The sequence below is a fragment of the Palaemon carinicauda genome, chromosome 16 (assembly GCF_036898095.1).
Source record: "Palaemon carinicauda isolate YSFRI2023 chromosome 16, ASM3689809v2, whole genome shotgun sequence".
NCBI lineage: Eukaryota > Metazoa > Arthropoda > Malacostraca > Decapoda > Palaemonidae > Palaemon > Palaemon carinicauda.
In genome coordinates, this window is record NC_090740.1 from 130,350,313 (window position 1) to 130,369,768 (window position 19,456).

At 35.2% G+C, this 19,456-nt stretch overlaps 1 protein-coding gene across 4 annotated transcripts in view; it reads right to left on the bottom strand.

Annotated features, from left to right (window-relative positions):
- The window catches only part of LOC137655879 (uncharacterized), a 1,037,971-nt gene that overhangs the window by 18,554 nt on the left and 999,961 nt on the right, over nucleotides 1-19,456 (bottom strand). For all 4 annotated transcript variants that reach the window (XM_068390092.1, XM_068390091.1, XM_068390094.1 and 1 more), the window contains one exon: nucleotides 12,801-12,939. In XM_068390092.1, coding sequence (XP_068246193.1) covers nucleotides 12,801-12,939 — 139 coding nt within the window. The remainder of the gene's footprint in view (nucleotides 1-12,800; nucleotides 12,940-19,456) is intronic.

The following is a 19,456-nucleotide window of genomic DNA, read 5'->3' on the forward strand; positions in this document are numbered from 1 at the left end:
GGTCATCAATTGTTATATATATATATATATATATATATATATATATATATATATATATATATATATATATACATATAAATGATTTCATATGCTTTGTTTTGACTTCACCCCTAAAATAGATAACGTGATATACATTATAGATTAACAATAATACTAAAGTGGAAAGTGTTTTTGATTGTACTCAGACCTGTGTGTCAATCTTCATCATTTCTTCGCCTCTGGCCTTCATGGAACTTCCCCTAATAGCATTCCTTCGTTTGAAAACTTTCCAAAATGAACAATCAAAAATTCCAGATTCCGGGGCGAAAGAGCGTAAACTTTTTTGAATAGACTTAGATTTATTTTCGTTTCTTTTTCGTTGTGGCTTCGTCTGAAAACTTGGGTATAAAAGTTGGATTATACTGAATTTATAGAGTCGTGAGTAACCTCAGCATATATTCAAATAAATAGAAATGCGTATAAAATCATCGGATAAGTAAAGTAAATATCACATACCGTATTCATATTCTATATTCTCAAACATATATACGACCTTACACACACACACACACACACACACACACACACACACACACACACACAGGTATTGTCCTTCCAATCTCGAGTGAAATCATTAGACATCCGAAGGACTGAAGGTATTAAGGCTTTCAAGAATAAGTTGGTATTAAGGCTCTCAAGAATAAGTTGGTATTAAGGCTTTCAAGAATAAGTTGAAGACTTTCTGGTTTTCGAAATGCTGTGTGGTGTTGATAATTATCGCGGATTACTCTGTATGGTACTCTAAATATTCAGAATGTACACGACACACAAATCTTGCAGGTCCTGCAAGGCACAAGACCAGGAAAACAGGTCTTAAGGTAGTTAAGTAAATAATATGTCTGCAAAGCCAAAAGGTTTCAACAAAATGTGCCCATGCTATTCAACCTATCCTCATCCGAGAATCGAACCAGTGTTCATGAATTGAGTGCTGTTACACACAGGGGCTCTCAAACACACACAGAGGAGGAGGATATAAGCTTATACAAGGTTTCAGTGTACCAGTCAAGCCAACTAAACTAGTCTACAAGATAATCGGATAAGGAAACAAAACTCGAGAGGAACCAACATTCCAAAACAACTTATAATCAAGAACAAGACCTAAAGGCCTTAACTCGCAAAACCCTTTTCCCCTTTCTTAATTTTTTTACCCTCCTCGTCGGAGCTCTCTCTCTCTCTCTCTCTCTCTCTCTCTCTCTCTCTCTCTCTCTCTCTCTCTCTCTCTCGACGGCCCCTTTGACGTGAGGTTAAGCGTAGGACAAAAGTTAACGTGGAGTCTTTAGCCTCTGGGTCAACGGGAATATTGAAGTGTATTGAAGAAGCCAATGTGATTATGGCCTGGCGGCCGCAGGCCAAGGGACCTGCTGGAAAGCATGGGGGAGGGGGGGGGGAACCTAGCAGCCAGGGAAAAAAAAAAGATAAAAAGAAAGTAGAGGAACTTCGGTGGTGACGGAAGGGTAAAAAGCTAAAGAAAACAATACGTTCGTTTGGATAAAAATGAATAACGGAACAAAGATGAAACACAATATTTGAATTTGCAGTTCAGTATTATTATGAGGGTGATGGATTTTTTTTTTGTCAAACTGTTTCAAGTGAGAAGCAAAAGAAATGGCGAAAGTTATATTATTGTTAATATTATTATTATTATTATTATTATGGTTTATCCCATTTGCGTTACAGATTATCAAGATTCTGTTAAATATAAGCATGATTAGAATGTACTATGGTCACCATTCAACTTCGAGTGAGAAAAACTTCCATTGCCGATATATGATGACATTCATAAAGATTTTTAAAGCTTAAATAATTTCTTAATTCTATCTACTCTACTCTGCTTTCTATTATATTATTATTATTATTATTATTATTATTATTATTATTATTATTATTACTCGCTAAGGTACAAATCTAGTTGGGAAAAAACTATATGCTATTATGCTCTCTATTCTCTCTCATTATTATTATTATTATTATTGTTGTTGTTGTTGTTGTTGTTGTTGTTGTTGTTGTTGTTGTTGTTGTTACTCGTCAGGCTACAACTCTAGTTGAAAAAAAAAAATAGCCCAGCGAAGAAAGGAAATATTAGAGCAAAATAAATTTCAAGTTACATAACAACAGACTTTCGTCAGTCATTTCATAGATCGTGGATTTGATTCCCCACTCTACCCGACTTGTAATTTATACATAAAGCAAATTTCCTGAAGTCAACTAATGTAATTACGCGAATCCCCCCAAAAATGTGAGATAGAATTACCAATGTGTAAATGAAAGCAAACATATAAATTTGAAAGTGTCATCCTATCTCTTCATAGTTTGCATGGAATCTGGTTAGTTTCTACTGTATTGTAATGGAAATTCCTTATTTCAATAGTAAAAAAAATGAATAAGTTTAATTAAAAGTAAAGTAATATTAATAAGGTAAAAATGCCAAAAATGGTCAGAGTAATTCTTGTCGTTACTTATATTTTTTTTTAAGAGTATTTGAAATAAACAGGATGAATAAATCGTGATAGAAGATTCTATAAATATTGAAAAAAATAAGATTAGAAAATGTTTAGCTTCCTCATATTTATTTTGCATTCCATTTGATTTATAAATAAATTAACACACAGGAAAAAATATAATAGAATATATCTTTTGAATGTTTCACTTCCGTAGAAGGGTAGAAGAGAGACTAGCTATGGTAAGCAGCTCTTCCAGGAGGACGACACTCCAAAATCAAACCATTGCTCTCTAGTTTTGGGTAGTGCCATAGCCTCTATACCATGGTCTTCCACTGTCTTGTGGTAAGAGTACTCTTGCTTGAGGGTATACTCGGCATACTATCTTATTTCTTTTCCACTGATGTTACTGTTCTTAAAATAAAATATTTCAGTTGTTCATTACTTCTCTTGTATTTATCTCTTTCTTTATTTCTTTTCCTCACTGCAGGGCTATTTTTTCCCGTTTAAAGGTTTAAAGGCCGCTTATGAATGACAGAGGCAAAGGACAGTGACATTGCCTTATCAAGCAGGACAATGCCCTAGAGACTGACCATATTACATATGATCAACACCCAAGCCCCTAGGTGCTCCACCCAAGCTAGGACCAATGAGGGCCAGGCAATGGCTGCTGATGACTCAGCAGATAGACCAATAGGCTCCCCCCCAAAACTCCCCTTCCTAAGCTCACAAGGATGGTGAGGTTGCAGCGACCAAAGGAACTAACGAGTGGAACTCTAACCCCATTCTGGCAATCACCAGGGGTGGACGCTACCACCAGGCCACCACAATCATTGAATCGAGCCCTTGGTCTTACAGCATCCTGCTTTTCCAACTAGGGTTGTAGCTTAGCAAGTAATAATAATAATAATAATAATAATAATAATAATAATAATAATAATAATAATAATAATAATAGTCGTAGTAACAAGATGGCATCTACAGTACTTCGAAGCCATCTCATTTTGATGGTATACAAGTGATAAATGAAGACTGAGGCAAACACCCAGGTTTGTCTTCTCTCTATCTCATTCTCTTCAACCTAGCTGCAATCAACAAACGGTCCGGGTAACGGCTAGTTCGGTCCTGGACTTGAACGTGGTACCGTACACTTCCACCTAGGGAAAGCTCTGAGAGACAGATTTTTAAGCAAAATAATAATAAATGTCGACAGTTCAGTCCCGATCAATCTCTCGTAAATGTTGCAGAACATATCAATCCATTCTTCCTCTATTGTTCTGTAATATCTATGCTGATACACCTATTTGTCCATTTTCGGATAAATTACACTAATTTTTTTTATAAGTTTCTCATATTTACTTTTTTCTCTGGTCAACTTTCATTGTTTCATTTCAGAGAGAGAGAGAGAGAGAGAGAGAGAGAGAGAGAGAGAGAGAGAGAGAGAGAGAGAGAGATTCAATCTTATCTCTTTCTTCGTTTGAATGTTTTTAAGTCATAGAAACTCGATAATTTGGAAATTAGCTCTGGTTAATAATAATAATAATAATAATAATAAATAAATAAATAAAAGGCACAGCAGTCCGGACATGGCCACCATTTTCAAGTTTGCATTCGGATTAATATGGAATCAACAATTGTTATTTGCCTTTATATAAGCATGTAACCCGTAAAATATTGAATAAATTCTCTTGGGTGTTCTGAAGACTGTTTCATTTTACGTTATACATTTATTTCTATTGCTCGACATGACGCTATAGCACATGCTTGACATCAGCTAGTCCTCTGTTTTTATCGGCAAATCTCCATACTGAGAAAACAAATGTATGTGTGTGTATATGTGTGTATATATATATAATATATATATATATATATAATATATATACATAATATATATATATAATATATATATATATATATATATATAATATATATATATAATATATATGTATCAAATGATCCTACCAATATTATAAAAAGACAATGACAGAAAGTTTTCTAGTATTGATAGTGTAGTCAAAAGTAAAGCCAGGATATTTAGACAGGAAAGCAGATGAGGCTGGTAAAGCTATGAATTCAGGGAGTGGCTACGGGGTAAGAATTCCTCAGAATTAATAACGAAATCTCTACTGGGTCAAAGAAGAAAAAGCATATACCCATGTTGAATCTGTTATAACAATTAACAGATGAAGAAAGGCAACATTGGATGGAACACTTTAGTGAAGTCATGAATAGGAGATATGAAGGGAATAATTTGATTGATATACCTGAAGCTGATGAAGACCTTGATGTGCCCATGAATGAATTCAGTGTGCTTGAAGTCAAAGCTATCATTAAAAACCAAAGAGATGGAAAGTCCCTGGAAAGGATGGAATAGCTGCTGAAATGTTATTGGCCGAAAATGAAGTGATTCCGAGAGTACTTACAAGATTATTTTGTAGAGTCTGGCGTGAGGAGGCAAAACCTAATGATTTGGGAGTTAGGAGTGCTAGTGAAAATGGCAAAAAAAAAAAAATGACTGATTGCTATAATTACAGAGGCATCACACTTACACAGTTGTTATGAAAATATATAGTATGCTCATTCTAAAGAGACTAGAGATAAAGATTAATAAAAAGCAGGATTTAGAAAAGGTAGAAGTTGTACTGACCAAATTTTCATTTCAAAATATGTGGTACAGCAATTTGTAGAACATTGAAATCCACTTCTGATGGAATTTGTGGACTACGTAAAAGACTTTGATAGTGTGCACCCGCCAATTTTGTTGAGAGTCCTACGTTATTATGGAATTCCTCTTCAATATGTAAATTTAATAAAGTGTTCGTGAGCATAGCATGTGCAAGGTTAATGTTAGTGGAGCCCTATATAATGAATTTCCAGTGAACAGTGGAATACTCCAAGGGAATGTGTTGTCACCTATGTTGTTTATCGTCCTCATGGATTTTGTAATGCATAGAACAGTTGGGGATGGTGGAGAAGGATTGGACTGGATGGGTAACCGCAAAATTAGCTGACCTAGAGTACTGATGACGCTGTCCTTATTAGCAGAAAACCACAGGACTTGCAACGTTTGCTTACCACAATGCATGAAATATCACATGAGGCTGGGCTCAAAATAAATAGAAGAAAGACAGAGATGATGAGAACGGAATATGCAATGGAAGATGTAATATCATTGGAAGGAGAAAGGATTAAGGAGGTGGAATCATCTAACTATTTAAGAACTGTGATCTCTAATACAGGATCTTTAGAATTTGTGTTTAATGAAAGATTGAAAAAAGCAAATCAGACTATGGTTACGTTAAGTAACATTTGGAAATCATATAGCTTGAAATTACATATAAAAATCAGGCTATATATCAGTTTAGTGAGATCATTGTTATTGTATGGACAGGAGTCGGGGTATAATAATGAAACAATATCCAACAGATTTTGTAGATTTGAGAACAAAACCCTCAGAAGAATATTGGGAATTGAATGCCAGGACAGAATTAGAAATGAAACTATAAGAGATTACTCGAGTCCCATATGTGGATGAGATCATGGTGAGGGGTCGATGGAGATTGTTTGGGTATGCTCTTCACTCTCTCCAAGAGAGATTAGTTCACCAAACATTCAACTGGGCCTCTCAGGGCACTAGAAGAGTTGGAAGACACAGGCCTATATGGCTGTGTACTATGAAACGAAGGAGATGATGAATGGAGAAGTATTTATTTATAAGCTCAAGATAGAGACGACTTGCGTAATCTAACCGAGGCCCTTTGCGTCAATGGGTGTGGAAGGGTATGATGATGATATGATAATGATGTAGCTTATTCACTATATTTTTTTATGTTAATTTAGAAACGTCATCGAGAAAAAAATAAGTACTGTATGTGTCAAAATTCTACTCTACTGTAATAAGCAACGGAGCTAAACCACTGATCAATCTGTAACATAAGTACCAATATTGGTATGCGTCAACTAAAGTATTGGCAAGCTAATTTAGCTTGCGAAGAATATAACACTTAATCTTAAAGGCCTAATCTTCATCGTTTTTAAGAGCGAATATTTTAGGCAAGGTCAATAAAGGTTTTAGGGGTAGTTAAAGGTCAATTATTAAATAGAATGTGTGAAATCTTTTCTTGAGCGACTTGAAATCCATATCACTCGATCTGGACACTTCATCCAAAATTAATTCAAGACAAGCTGTAGATTTATAGGAAAAAAAGTAAACTTGTACGATATCACATATTCTGAAAAGTATCTCAAATAAAGGATCGTAACTGAATCCCCCTTAAAACATTATTCCAATAAATGATCATATGATAATTTCCTCTAAATGAGGCCTTTATTTATAGTTGGGGAATTTTCTCTGAAAAGGCCTTCAACTAAAAGATCGAATGAGAATTTCATCTAAAAAGTCTTTCAACTATATGATCGTAAGAGGATTTTCCCCAAAAAGACCTTGAACCAAAGGATCGTAAGGGAAATTCCTGTTTTTTAAAAGGCCTTCAACTAAAGTATCGTAAAAAAAAATTCCACTAAAAAAGCCTATAATAACAGGGGAATTTTCTCTGAAATTGGCCTTCAACTATAGGATCGTATGAGAATTTCCTCTAAAAAAGGCCTTTAACTAAAAGATTATAAGAGAAATTCCTCTAAAAATGCCCTCAACTAGAGGATCATATGAAAATTCTCTGAAAAGGCCTTCAAATCAAAGGATTGTAAGAGAATTTCCTCTAAAACGGCCTTCAACTAAGGGCTCATAAGGGAAGCGCCAAATATATTTGGAAGTTTCTCGTTGCTGAAGTCACACTGCAAATCCCCGTGCAGACTTTCTTTCATACTTCCACCTCTTGGTCAATGTAGCTCACAGACTGTTAGTCAACACTAATTTGTACTCCTCCATGCCCCTTCAACCTGCCCCCTCTGACCGTACTTTCCACATCTGCTCACCCACGGATGCCTACCCCCACCTCCTCACGTCATACCCGTAAATTTTCCGTCTAGAACTTCGCCAAACGCCCACGGTTCCCGCAGAACACGGTATTTATCCCCATATCAAGATGATTGGGGCCCTCAGTTTTTCCCAGATTCAGATGACTGGCACCAGATCGTTTGGCAGACGCTAAACAAACGTTTGCTGAAAGGGAAGAAATGGGCCTTTGCCAAAAGCCTTAAGCCCATGGTCGTCACCCTTACACATTAGCCTAACATGACCTCCTACTTGCACAAGCGAAGGTTTTATCCACGCTCGACCTCCTGAAGAGGTATTATCAGGTTTCCATGAACCCATAAGACATCCCCAAGACCACCATCACCACCCCCTTTGGTACATACATCTTCAATTACTCTTGTTTTGGCCTTTGTAATGCTGGGCCACTTTTCAACGTCTCGTGGACAGCATCTTACGGGACGTCCTCCCCCTCTGTGTATATTACGTGGACGACATACTTGTGTTCTCTTCCTCCTAAAAGCAACACCTCTATCATCTACGCATTGTGCTTGGCTGCCTACAAAAGAATGGATTTGTAGCCTGGTACAACAAGTGTACCTTTGGCTCCAGCGAAATATCGTCCTTAGAGCACCTTATCAATCCTGGAGGAGTTCACTCCCTCACTGAGAAGGTAGCAGCCGTTCAGAACTTCCCCACATCCTGGACCGTCAAAGCTTTGCAAGAATTCTTAGGCATGATCAATTATTATCACAGTTTCCTGCCAGCCATCACTGCCACTCTTGGCCCCCTCTACTCCTCCCTCAAGGGAAAGTCAAAAGACCTGAAGTAGGGTTCCCTTTAAGATACGGCCTTTTGCAACGCAAAGAATGCCCTATCAACTGCTGCTGCTCTCAGTTTTCCCATACCACATGCCTCTCTCCTTCTTTACACCAATGCCAGCAACTTTACTATTGAGGCAGTCCTCGAGCAGGTGGTCAACGGCTCACCCCGCCCATTGGCTTTCTTCAGTAGAAACCTGTCCAAGGTGGAATCTGGTTATTCTACCTTTGACTGCGAATTGTTGGCGGTGCACTTGGGTGTCAGTCACTTTCGCCACTTCTTAGAAGGTATGCCTTTCGTCATTCGCACGTACCACATGCCTCTGGTGCATGCCTTTACTCGACTGTCCGATTCCTGGTCCGCCCGTTAATGCCGACATCTCCACCGTGGCTGAATACAATTGTACCCCTCAGTACGCCCCTGGGAAAATGAATCCCATTGCCAATGCCCTGTCAAGAAACACATTAGCCACCATTCAACTGGGATTGCATTACCTCTTGGCAGAAGCCCAAACGAAAGGATCCAGAGTACCAAGCATGTAGGACATCCTGCATATCCCTCCGCTGGCAGGACATCCCTCTCAACTACTCCAACGCCACCCTCTGAGACGTCAGTACTGGTAGACCTAAACCGTGGATACCTTCCACAATGCACTGACAGGCGTTTGATTTCATTCATGGCCTTTCACATCCCTTGCGCCGTTCTACTACACAGCTGCTGAAGACAAAGTTCATTTGGCATGGTATTACTAAGGATTGGGTCCACACCTGTACTTCATGCCAAGCCTCAAAAGTGCATCGACTCACAGATTCAGGAATGGGTACCTTTTCTCAACCTCAGCGGCGCTTTGCCCACAATCATGTCGATGTTGTAGGTCTCCTACCCACATTACAAGGACATCGTTACCTGTTTACCATCATTGACCACTCCACTCGTTGGCCTGAAGCCATTCCCAACATCCGCCTCGTGTACATCTGCCTTACTCTCAGGATAGCTATGGATAGCGAGACTGCCTTACTCTCAGGATGGTTATAGATAGCAAGATTTAATATCCCTGAGCATATAACTTCCGATAAGGATACCACTTTCACCTATCAACTGTTTTCATCATAAGCAAATCTCATGGTTATCACCCTTCATCAGACAACAGCATACAACCCAGCTGCCAATGGTATGGTTGAACATTTTCACCGTACCCTCAAAACAGCTTTGATGTCCCAGTGCAAGGACTCCAACTAGTTTACACAGCTTTCCTGGGCCCTCCATCCAAATAAAGTTAATTATATTCACTTCGTTTATCTGCACAAATTAAAGACTCCTGATGACTTTCATACACACATACTATTGTTCAGAGAGTCCAGCTTTTTCATATTTATAGCAGTTTCCCTCATTTTTTTCTTACGCCTGGGTGACAAGTTTAAAAAGTTGGTGTTCAATAGTTGTAATGTGCATCATGACTCATAAACCATTTTTGAATTCTATTCAGCCACAACTGGCTCCGAAATAAAATTTCGAGAAAGCATAAGAATCTGACTTATTAAACGGCCACCTCTCTCTCTCTCTCTTTGTATAAATCTCTAGAAATGCTACGGTTGGTGAATTATTTCTTACGGGATTTTATTATGTTTATGCATTTAACAAGTCTCTTGTAAATCAGCACAACAAATCTATCAATGGTTTCTAATTTGTCAACTTGTGTTGATGGCATGTTGATCAATTTATACATAATTTATATGCTATTTTGATATCCGAGGACTGCTGTAGTGATAAATGACTACCAAAATTGTACAATTCTTTTATGACTAAAATTTTTTGTTATCGACATCTTGTTTTCATTTTACTCTGTTGTACCACCAGTATGGTTTTTCTGTATCACTGACATAATTTTTTGCTGTACCACTAATAGGATTTTCTGTTGTACCACTAATATGATTTTCTGCGTACCTCTAATACGATCTTTTAATCATGGGTGGTCGTACCATTTTCGAAATAAAAGTTTTAATCCTTTGTGATAAACATTGCAAAATGTGCAAATATCAACGAATATTTTGCCATCAGCTTTAAACAATGATCACAGAACCAGGCAGTAACTGAACACCTCTTATTAAATGAAACATCAGTTTTAGAATTTAATTCCAAATTGTGTATGGGAAATCACAAAAAGTACCTGAGATTATTCCTCGGTCATATCAGAGCCAAGCCGGCTTGGCTCAGGAGAAATGCAATTATGTTGACGATATAACTGTTGCCATAGATGCCTGGCATTCCCATAGAGTCATTTTCTGGCGAACGATGAGTTAAACAAAATCGTCCTTGATTTCATCAAATGTTTTTGATGAAAGCAATACATCCTGGAATTCAATTTATTGTTTGCAGTCGCTGCTGACCTACTGGTGGGTAATAATATTTTCTAGTATTATTGAAACATCTGTTTTATCAATCGCAGTTAAGAAGAGAAAGTTTAATTGATTAAATCACCCACCTGATGAATTTATTTACATATGGTAAAATGATTTGGTTTACTGTAATTTAAAGATGTGCTTTATATAACGATTTTTTTTTCAATTTTAATGTAAAATTACAGATATCACAATTATTTATATGTACCGAAAGAGTTAATATTTTCAAAGAGGGTCAGTTCATACTTTCACCTTTTGTCATTGCAAAAATACTGTAAGCACATATACAATACATACATACAAATACAAACACTTATGGGTACTTCTGTATTCTTTTAGTCCCATCACTCATTTTCCACTTCCTATTACACTCTTGGATTTGCTATCACTACTAACCTGTTAAATTTAATCTACGGAAACAAAACAAGTTTACCTTTCAAGCCCTTCTTTGGTTATAATCTATTTCAAATAGAGCTGAATATTCTCTCTCTCTCTCTCTCTCTCTCTCTCTCTCTCTCTCTCTCTCTCTCTCTCTCTCTCTCTCTCTCTCTCTCTCAATATTGATCACCAAAAGACAAAAATTTACATGAATCTTTAAATGAAATAAATCTTTATTAATTAATCTCTCCATAGAAATAAACATATTCACATCTTTTTTCAACACTACCATCTTCACCTTTTGATTGCAAGTCGCCTTCTTAATAGCCAGTAAGTTTATTCATTGTTTGTTACTCCATTTATTCCTATCAGTAAATGAGGATCTCTCTTGGTGATTCGGACAATACTTAATTTAACATGAACAAATAACAACAATTTCACTTACTTTCTAGTCCATAGGGCTAACTGAAATTGCCATCGCTTGATCTGACCATTACGCTAAATGATTCTACTTTCTGTAATATTAACCAGCATCGAATAATTTCATTATACGTGTAAGAGCGTCATTATTTGTCTATATTTATCTATTTATTAGGAAAAATAACCCTCATTAAAAGGTAAACAAATAAAAAACAAAACAAAAAAACTTTGGCGAAAATTACACAAGAGCAGCGTCCGGGCCGAGCGATTTTACTCTGCCCGTTGGGAAATCGCCCACACCGCTTTTATTTATTTAATTGGATTTTATGAAGCAACAGAAACTCAAAAGGAGAGCGCGTCTTGGCTTGGGAATAACCCACATACTTACTAAGAAATGTATCATAAACATGAATATCCCATTGCCAGATGCGGTTATTCATGAAGTAATTTTGTTGTTATTAAAGAAAAAGTACATGTTATGCCACAAATGTTAACAACAACAACAGCATCAAGTAAAATAATAATAACCCCCCCCCCCAAAAAAAAAGGAACATAACCATATAAATTAATTCCTAATTATTCAATAGTTAATACCAGTGTCTGTGATTACACATAAAATGGTCTGTTGCGTAATTTAAAGATTAAAATGTAGAGAGAGAGAGAGAGAGAGAGAGAGAGAGAGAGAGAGAGAGAGAGAGAGAGAGAGAGAGAGAGAGAGAGAATGTCTCTAAGACCTTTTAGTCCATCGGCGGAGACTCCATTTGCTGTTTGGTATTCTTATGATCTTGTCTAATCTATTCTTGAACTCGTTTACCATGTTACCGTTTACAACATCCGCTGGAAGTCTATTCCAAGTATTTGCTATTTTGTATGTAAACAAATTGCCACATTGAGTGGTGTTGTATCTTTTCAATTCCAGTTTGTATCAGTTACTTCTGGACTGATTGGTGCTAACCGTGAATAGATTGTTGTAATCTACATTTGTTATTCCTCAGAGAGAGAGAGAGAGAGAGAGAGAGAGAGAGAGAGAGAGAGAGAGAGAGAGAGAGAAAGAGAGAGAAATAATTGATAAAGACAACGTAGAAAATAAAATAATGATTGTAAGGCTCCTGATCACAAAAAAAAAAAATGGAAATGAGGGCAAGCAATCTGTTCATGACATGAGTCTGAAGACTTCAGAACTACTGCCTAAGAGATTCCTGGAGGAAAACAACAACAACAACAACAACAACATAGTTCTAGGATAACCAACACTACCATTTCACAGAATCATCCGGGAATTTCAAAACAGGTTAGATAAGGTCAGTGCTCAAAGTAGTGCCCACTTAGGAGTGGTTGAACTTCCAAGAAACGAAAGAATTCCAGACTTACCAGCACTGCTGTCTGATCGATTCCTGGAACTCCAGCTTCTCTGGAGGATTTACAGAGTGGATGAGGGTCTTGTACTGGACGCCACACACCAGGTTGTCGGTACTGAGATTTTTCATGCAAGGTGCGTGGATCTGATACTCTGAAAAGGACAAGGCACACCATTAAATTCATGCAAGGAAACGTGGTTATTTTGTTAGGCAATATTTCTATTTATCAATCTATCTTATATCCACTATCTATCTATCTATCCACTGTCCCTCTAGGACAATATTCTATCTTATTTCTCTTCCCCTTTATTTTGTTAATGTTTTTATAGTTTATATAGGAGATATTTATCCTGCCTTTCCAACTAGGGTCGTAGCTTAGCATGTAATAATAATAATATATAAATTTATATATCCTGTCACGCTAAGCGACATTGCTAAATATATGACTACTGTCTCGCCATCCTTCGAGTAGAGGCGAGGGAGTAGTCATACCCTGGTGAGATAAGGGTAGTCTGAGAGGTACACTCGAAAACCACAATCAGCGACAGCTTACGTAAACTGCTGTTGTGTAGTCAGAGAAAGGGGAGGGGTGGTAAAGGTTGTAATGGTAATGGTTGAAACTGTGTGTAGATATCTAAATACAAAGCAGTAATTTTTGACGGATCGCGTACACTAGTGTATATATATATATATATATATATATATATATATATATATATATATTTCTTTCACAGAGATCAGGAAAAATGTGTATGGGTCCAAATATCAAGGTTTCTTTGATTGTCCTTGTTTATTGTAAGGGCTTTTAAAGAAACAATCGGTTCGATTAGAGTTAGAACACACACACATATATATATATACACACATACATACATACATACATACATGCATGTATATAAATATATATTACACCACTGTTAGGGGTGTTCAACAGTAAATCACATTCTACTACCGAAACTTTCAAGGGTCCAGCCAGTAATTCTTTGCTTACTTTTTACTTTTGGCGGAGAAGTAATTCATCATCCAATCATTTGATAAAGCCAAAAAGTTTTGTCAAGTAAAATCACAGAAGCAGTAATACTGCAGGATCTTAGTTATAGCCATTATTCTCTAGTTTCGGGTAGCGCCATAGGTTCTGTACCATGGTCTTCCACTGTCTTAGGTAGAGTTCTCTAGCTTGAGGGTACACTCGGGCATAATATTCCATCTAATTTCTCTTCCTCTTGTTTTGTTAAAGTTTTTATAGTTTATATAGGAATGATTTATTTTAATGTAGTTACTGTCCTTAAAATAATTTATTTTTCTTGGTTTCCTTTCCTCACTAGGCTATTTTCCTTGTTGGGGCCCCTGGGCTTAAAGCATCCTGCTTTTAGAACTAGGGTTATAGCTTAGCAAGTAATAATAATAATAATAATAATAATAATAATAATAATAATAATAATAATATAAAAACAAATCTTATAGGACCTCGTAAATGAAATAAAATCCCTTCTTATCCCAACCACAGAATAAAATCATATCGCTGGCCACAAATAGAACAGAACCTCGTAAACAGGATCACATTTAAGAAACCCTATGCAACTGTCTATCTTCATTTCATTTTCAGATTATCTCCTGTTTTCCCGGAAGAATGTTATTAAAACTGGAGACTGGTTCCATGCCTTCATCTCTTAAACATATTTATGTTTTCTTTAATTTTAGACCTCAGTACAAAACTAATTTCAGATTATTATATCATATCATAAGTCTTATATCTCAGTTCTCCAAGTACATACATCTCAATTTTCTAACAGGAATTGTAAAAAAAACATGCTAGGTTATATCAGAAAGAAGCTATTACGTGTAAATAAAAAATATAGCTTGTGTTAAGCAATATTGCAGCTCATGAAACTTTCTATTTCTGATAGGATATGGGACAAAACCCTTTTCATTCTATCGATTTATATTTCCTTGATCTTCCCTACCCATACATCTTGGATAACAATCCAACTGCATTAATCCAATTCTTCTTTTTCTACCATAGAGGGCAGGTATTGTTCAAATCTCTTCTGGTTTTCAATTGCGTTTTGAAGTGTTCTGTTCAATCTCAAAGGCTCAAATTTTCTACTCTATTAATGTATATTTACCTACTTCCAAGATTACACCCTACTGCTTACATATTGTTTTCCTTTTCCGAACTTCATCGTGTTTATGAGACAATGAAGAAGAGAAAGGATGTTTAAAGACCATCTGGGAGAAGAAATTCCATGCAGAGACCATTTCTTTCGAAGAGAAAATCAAGGGACGAGACTTATTTTCCTTTGAAGGGGGATCAACAGAGGTAGGTTGAAGGTAAATGCAAATTTAGCATAGGATTTCACGTCCTTTAAAGACAAAAAGATGGAGTAGGGAAAGTTGATTGCGACAGAGGAAGGGAAATAAGGGTGGAAGGAAATCGCATAATGCACTTCATTTGTTCTCTCGACAAGCGAGTCGGGCAGTTATTTTCCAAACGCAATCTGCGTTTAGACAAAAAGAATTATTGCACCAACTCTTATTCTTTACATTTTCAGGACAATGAGAAATGATTACGAGATTCCTTCAGATACAGATAAACCCAAACCGGAGTTTCCCTATCCAATGTTTTCAATTCAGAGGCAATAAATAGTTTCATTCTGATCAAGGGCTTTATTGATTAATTCTATTCCATTCTATCTATCTATATCTACAGTATCTATATAACCGACTTCCTCAGCCCTATTTGTATGAATATCACTGATGTGGCGGGTTGTCCCGAAAACAAACTGCACAATCTTGAAACAAACAAATAGTCCCAAAATACAAAGCTTCTCCTTACTTTTACGAGACTGATTTGATGCTTTTATTATTATTATTATTATTATTATTATTATTATTATTACTTGGTAAGCTACAACCCTAGTTGAAAAAGCAGGGAAAAAAGCCCATCGAGGTAAGGAAATAAGGAAAAACTACAAGATGTTTGCCAGATGGCAGGTTTTTGTATGACTTAATCATTACCATTTTTATTTGTGTAAAATTGAGTTTCAGCCATACTCGGATATCCGATATAGAAATATATTTTTCATAGATTAAATAGTATGTTTTCAACGAATTTGATCTTTATTTCTGCCGCGAATAATCAGATTTAGAGATACAGGACCACTTTACCTACAATAATGAGGTTCAACTGTGGGAAATCGGAGTTTAAGGGTGGGAAAAAACAGAAAACAAGTAAAATAAGAGCTGTCTAAGCTATAGGGTAAAACTTCCGGGATATCTGGGTGTGTGTGGTTGACCTAGGATGAAAATCCTTCTAAAGGTTCCTAATGGTTTTCTACTAGCCACATACAAAATGCACTGAAAAGGAGAATGTATCCGGGATTATGACTGACGGAACGAGGCGTCCCACCATTAAGACCATAATCCTTCTTCTGTTTCAGGACTTCTCTATTCCGCCCTGTCATGGTAAAATGACGGAAATCGTTAGATTTCGACACGATATATTCTCTGTCTCAATAAAAAAGTTACCGATCGAGTAATAGTAATGAAACACGGTCAAAACACTCAAGCTATTATTTGCCAGACTTCCGGACGCATAGATAATCTGATTTTCCATCTCATTTCCTACGGAGTGGAGTCGTTCGTAGCAGTCTGCATCTTATTACAAATACCTCATTACTTAATTGAGCGGTAAATATATTTGTGGGCAAATACATAAACCATATTTTTTTTCTACTAGCTATCTTGTGTTTTATGCATTTCTGACCGTGATTATTGGGGCAAACTACCCGTTTATAAGTTCCCCTTTTGTGAATCACTTTTTCAATCACTTTGCAAACTATGTTGATTAAAATATCTCCAGAACACCCAACAAGAAGAATTGGAAGATTTCCTTGTTTTCTATAGTGCTTCGGTAATGTTGATTTGACAACTACCGAGTCATACCAAGGCCGTCTCGAATACGGCCTTGGTCATACCTTGTGTGGTACTCTTAAATACCTAATAATGTAAACGACAAACATATCATGTAGGACTTGTAGGGCACAGGATTTCCATGCGTGAAAAAAAAGAAAGAGTAATTAAAGTAAAAGTAAGCAAATTGGCAGACATTTCTGTATTTACAATGGCTGTCTATGAGTTTACAATATGTAGAATAACCCATCATGTTATCGGAACCGGACGTCCAAAATATCTAAGAGAATTGCTACTTATTGTGCAGCCAACAAATCTTGTTGATACGAGAATAATTACAGATGGTTTCAAATTATTGGAACCTAGATATATGTCTACTGTAGGCTCTAGAGCTTTTAAATATGCGGCTCAGAGACTATACAATAAGCTCCAACGAGACATCCGAATGATAGAAGATATTAAGGCTTTCAAAAGAGAAAACTGAAGATTTGCTCTTTCTGTGAGTGCTTCGATAGTGACGATTTAACAATAAATGAGCAATATGCGGTGTGAAATGTTGAATGCTTTCTAACAAACATGATGAAATGGCTCTGGAAGTGTTGTAGAGAGTAGGGTTCCCCTACTGTATCCGTTAAAGTAAATAAATCAGATGAATGTCTTTACCATAAGGAGCAATATGTATAGCTTAAAGATGACGACCTACAGTATATCATATTCTTAATTTCTGCCTATGAATGGGTTTAACCATGAAATCGAATGGTAAATTCTAGTTTTAGCATATTGTAACAACTTGACCAGGCTTTACGTTATAGTCTGCTATTATAAAATAATTATAATGAATTGGTTAACGTTAGCCAACGCATTTATAAAATTTAATTTACTGCTACACCGATTTTTAACTTTATTTCTTTTCATGTGTCGTTTTTAATCATATTTAATTATGACTTTTCCTACTACGATTATTGTTACAATGTTTCGTTTAATTTCATTTTATCTTCAATTAAATCATCGTTATATCTTGAGAATATATACAGAATAATTATACAAAAGCTATTGGTACCTTTACCTCTTTATTTTTTTATTGGTGACTTTTTCAACGTATATAGACACACGCATATATATATATATATATATATATATATATATATATATATATATATATTTATATAGTTACCTTTCTTATATTTATATCTATCTATCTATCTACATATACACGCACTCATGCATGCATATATATATATATATATATATATATATATATATATATATATATATATATATAGTTACCTTTCTTAAAATTACATCTATCTATCTATCTATCTATCTATCTATCTGTCTGTCTATCTATATACATACACACATATATATGTGTGTGTATATATACACACACGTGTATATAATATATATATATATATATATATATATATATATAGTGTACATAAGAATAATGTCCCCAAAATATATAAAATAACTAATATAGATCTTACAGTTTATACAGTCCTCACATATATTTGGGCCTGTATACAATATCACCTATCCCCTACAACATTGCAAGCGTATTCTTTCAAAATCAACATGAGTCCTAGTAAATAAACTTTAAATTAACAGTTTTTGCTAAATATCACTCTTATGAAGCATACCTCCAACCGCAAATTATATTTATATATATATATATATATATATATATATATATATATATAATTTTTAACATTTGATATCTTATTTACTAGTTCCAAGAAATAATCCGTATCAATTCTAACGTGGAGTTGGACAAAGGAATTCCTGACACACCTCGCTCTGAAGAAATGCGCTCTATTATTATTATTATTATTATTATTATTATTATTAATAATTAATATTAATAATAATAGTAATTATAATTAATATTATTATTATCATTGTTGTTGTTGTTGTTAATTATTTATTATTTATCATTTATTTATTACTATTTACATATTACTATTATTATTAATTATTTATTATATATTATTATTATTATTATTATTATTAATAATAATAATAATAATAATTATAATTAATAATTATTATTATTATTGTCGTTGTTGTTGTTAATTATTTATTATTTATCATTTATTTATTATTATTTACATATTACTATTATTATTAATTATTTATTATATATTATTATTATTATTATTATTATTATTATTATTATTAAGGAAGGAAGATTAACTAGCCCAATGAGTTAAAACTTGACTATTATTACGGAGCTGGTCCGAATAAAAATCGGGAAGAAAATATTTATAGTAATATTAAATAAATGAATAAAATAGAATATATATCAACTGTCACACCCTTTAGTGCACGAAGAGTAACCGAACAGATATTGCATAGTAGTAATTTTCAACCCGCTGTGCCACAAGACTATTTTAAGTGTACCGCGAAACATTGTCATGGGGCACCGAATTTTCCTTGTCTAAAGATGCTCACCAAGTCCACTTTTGTATATCTGCAGCAAAAACAAATATCAAATGAACCATTGTACCAAGAGAGTTACAAAGACATTTCACTATCAAGTATTTGAAACGCAGCTCTTGTGATAAACAGTGACTGCCAGTGAACGGAATCAACTTTCTTCAATTGAGGTAGCAGAAAAAATTTGAAGGAAATCTAAATAATAATAACAATTATTATTATTATTAATTACTAAGCTACAACCCTAGTTGGAAAACCAGGATGCTATAAGCCCAGGGGCCGGAACAGGGAAAATAGCCCAGTGAGGAAAGGAAACAAAGA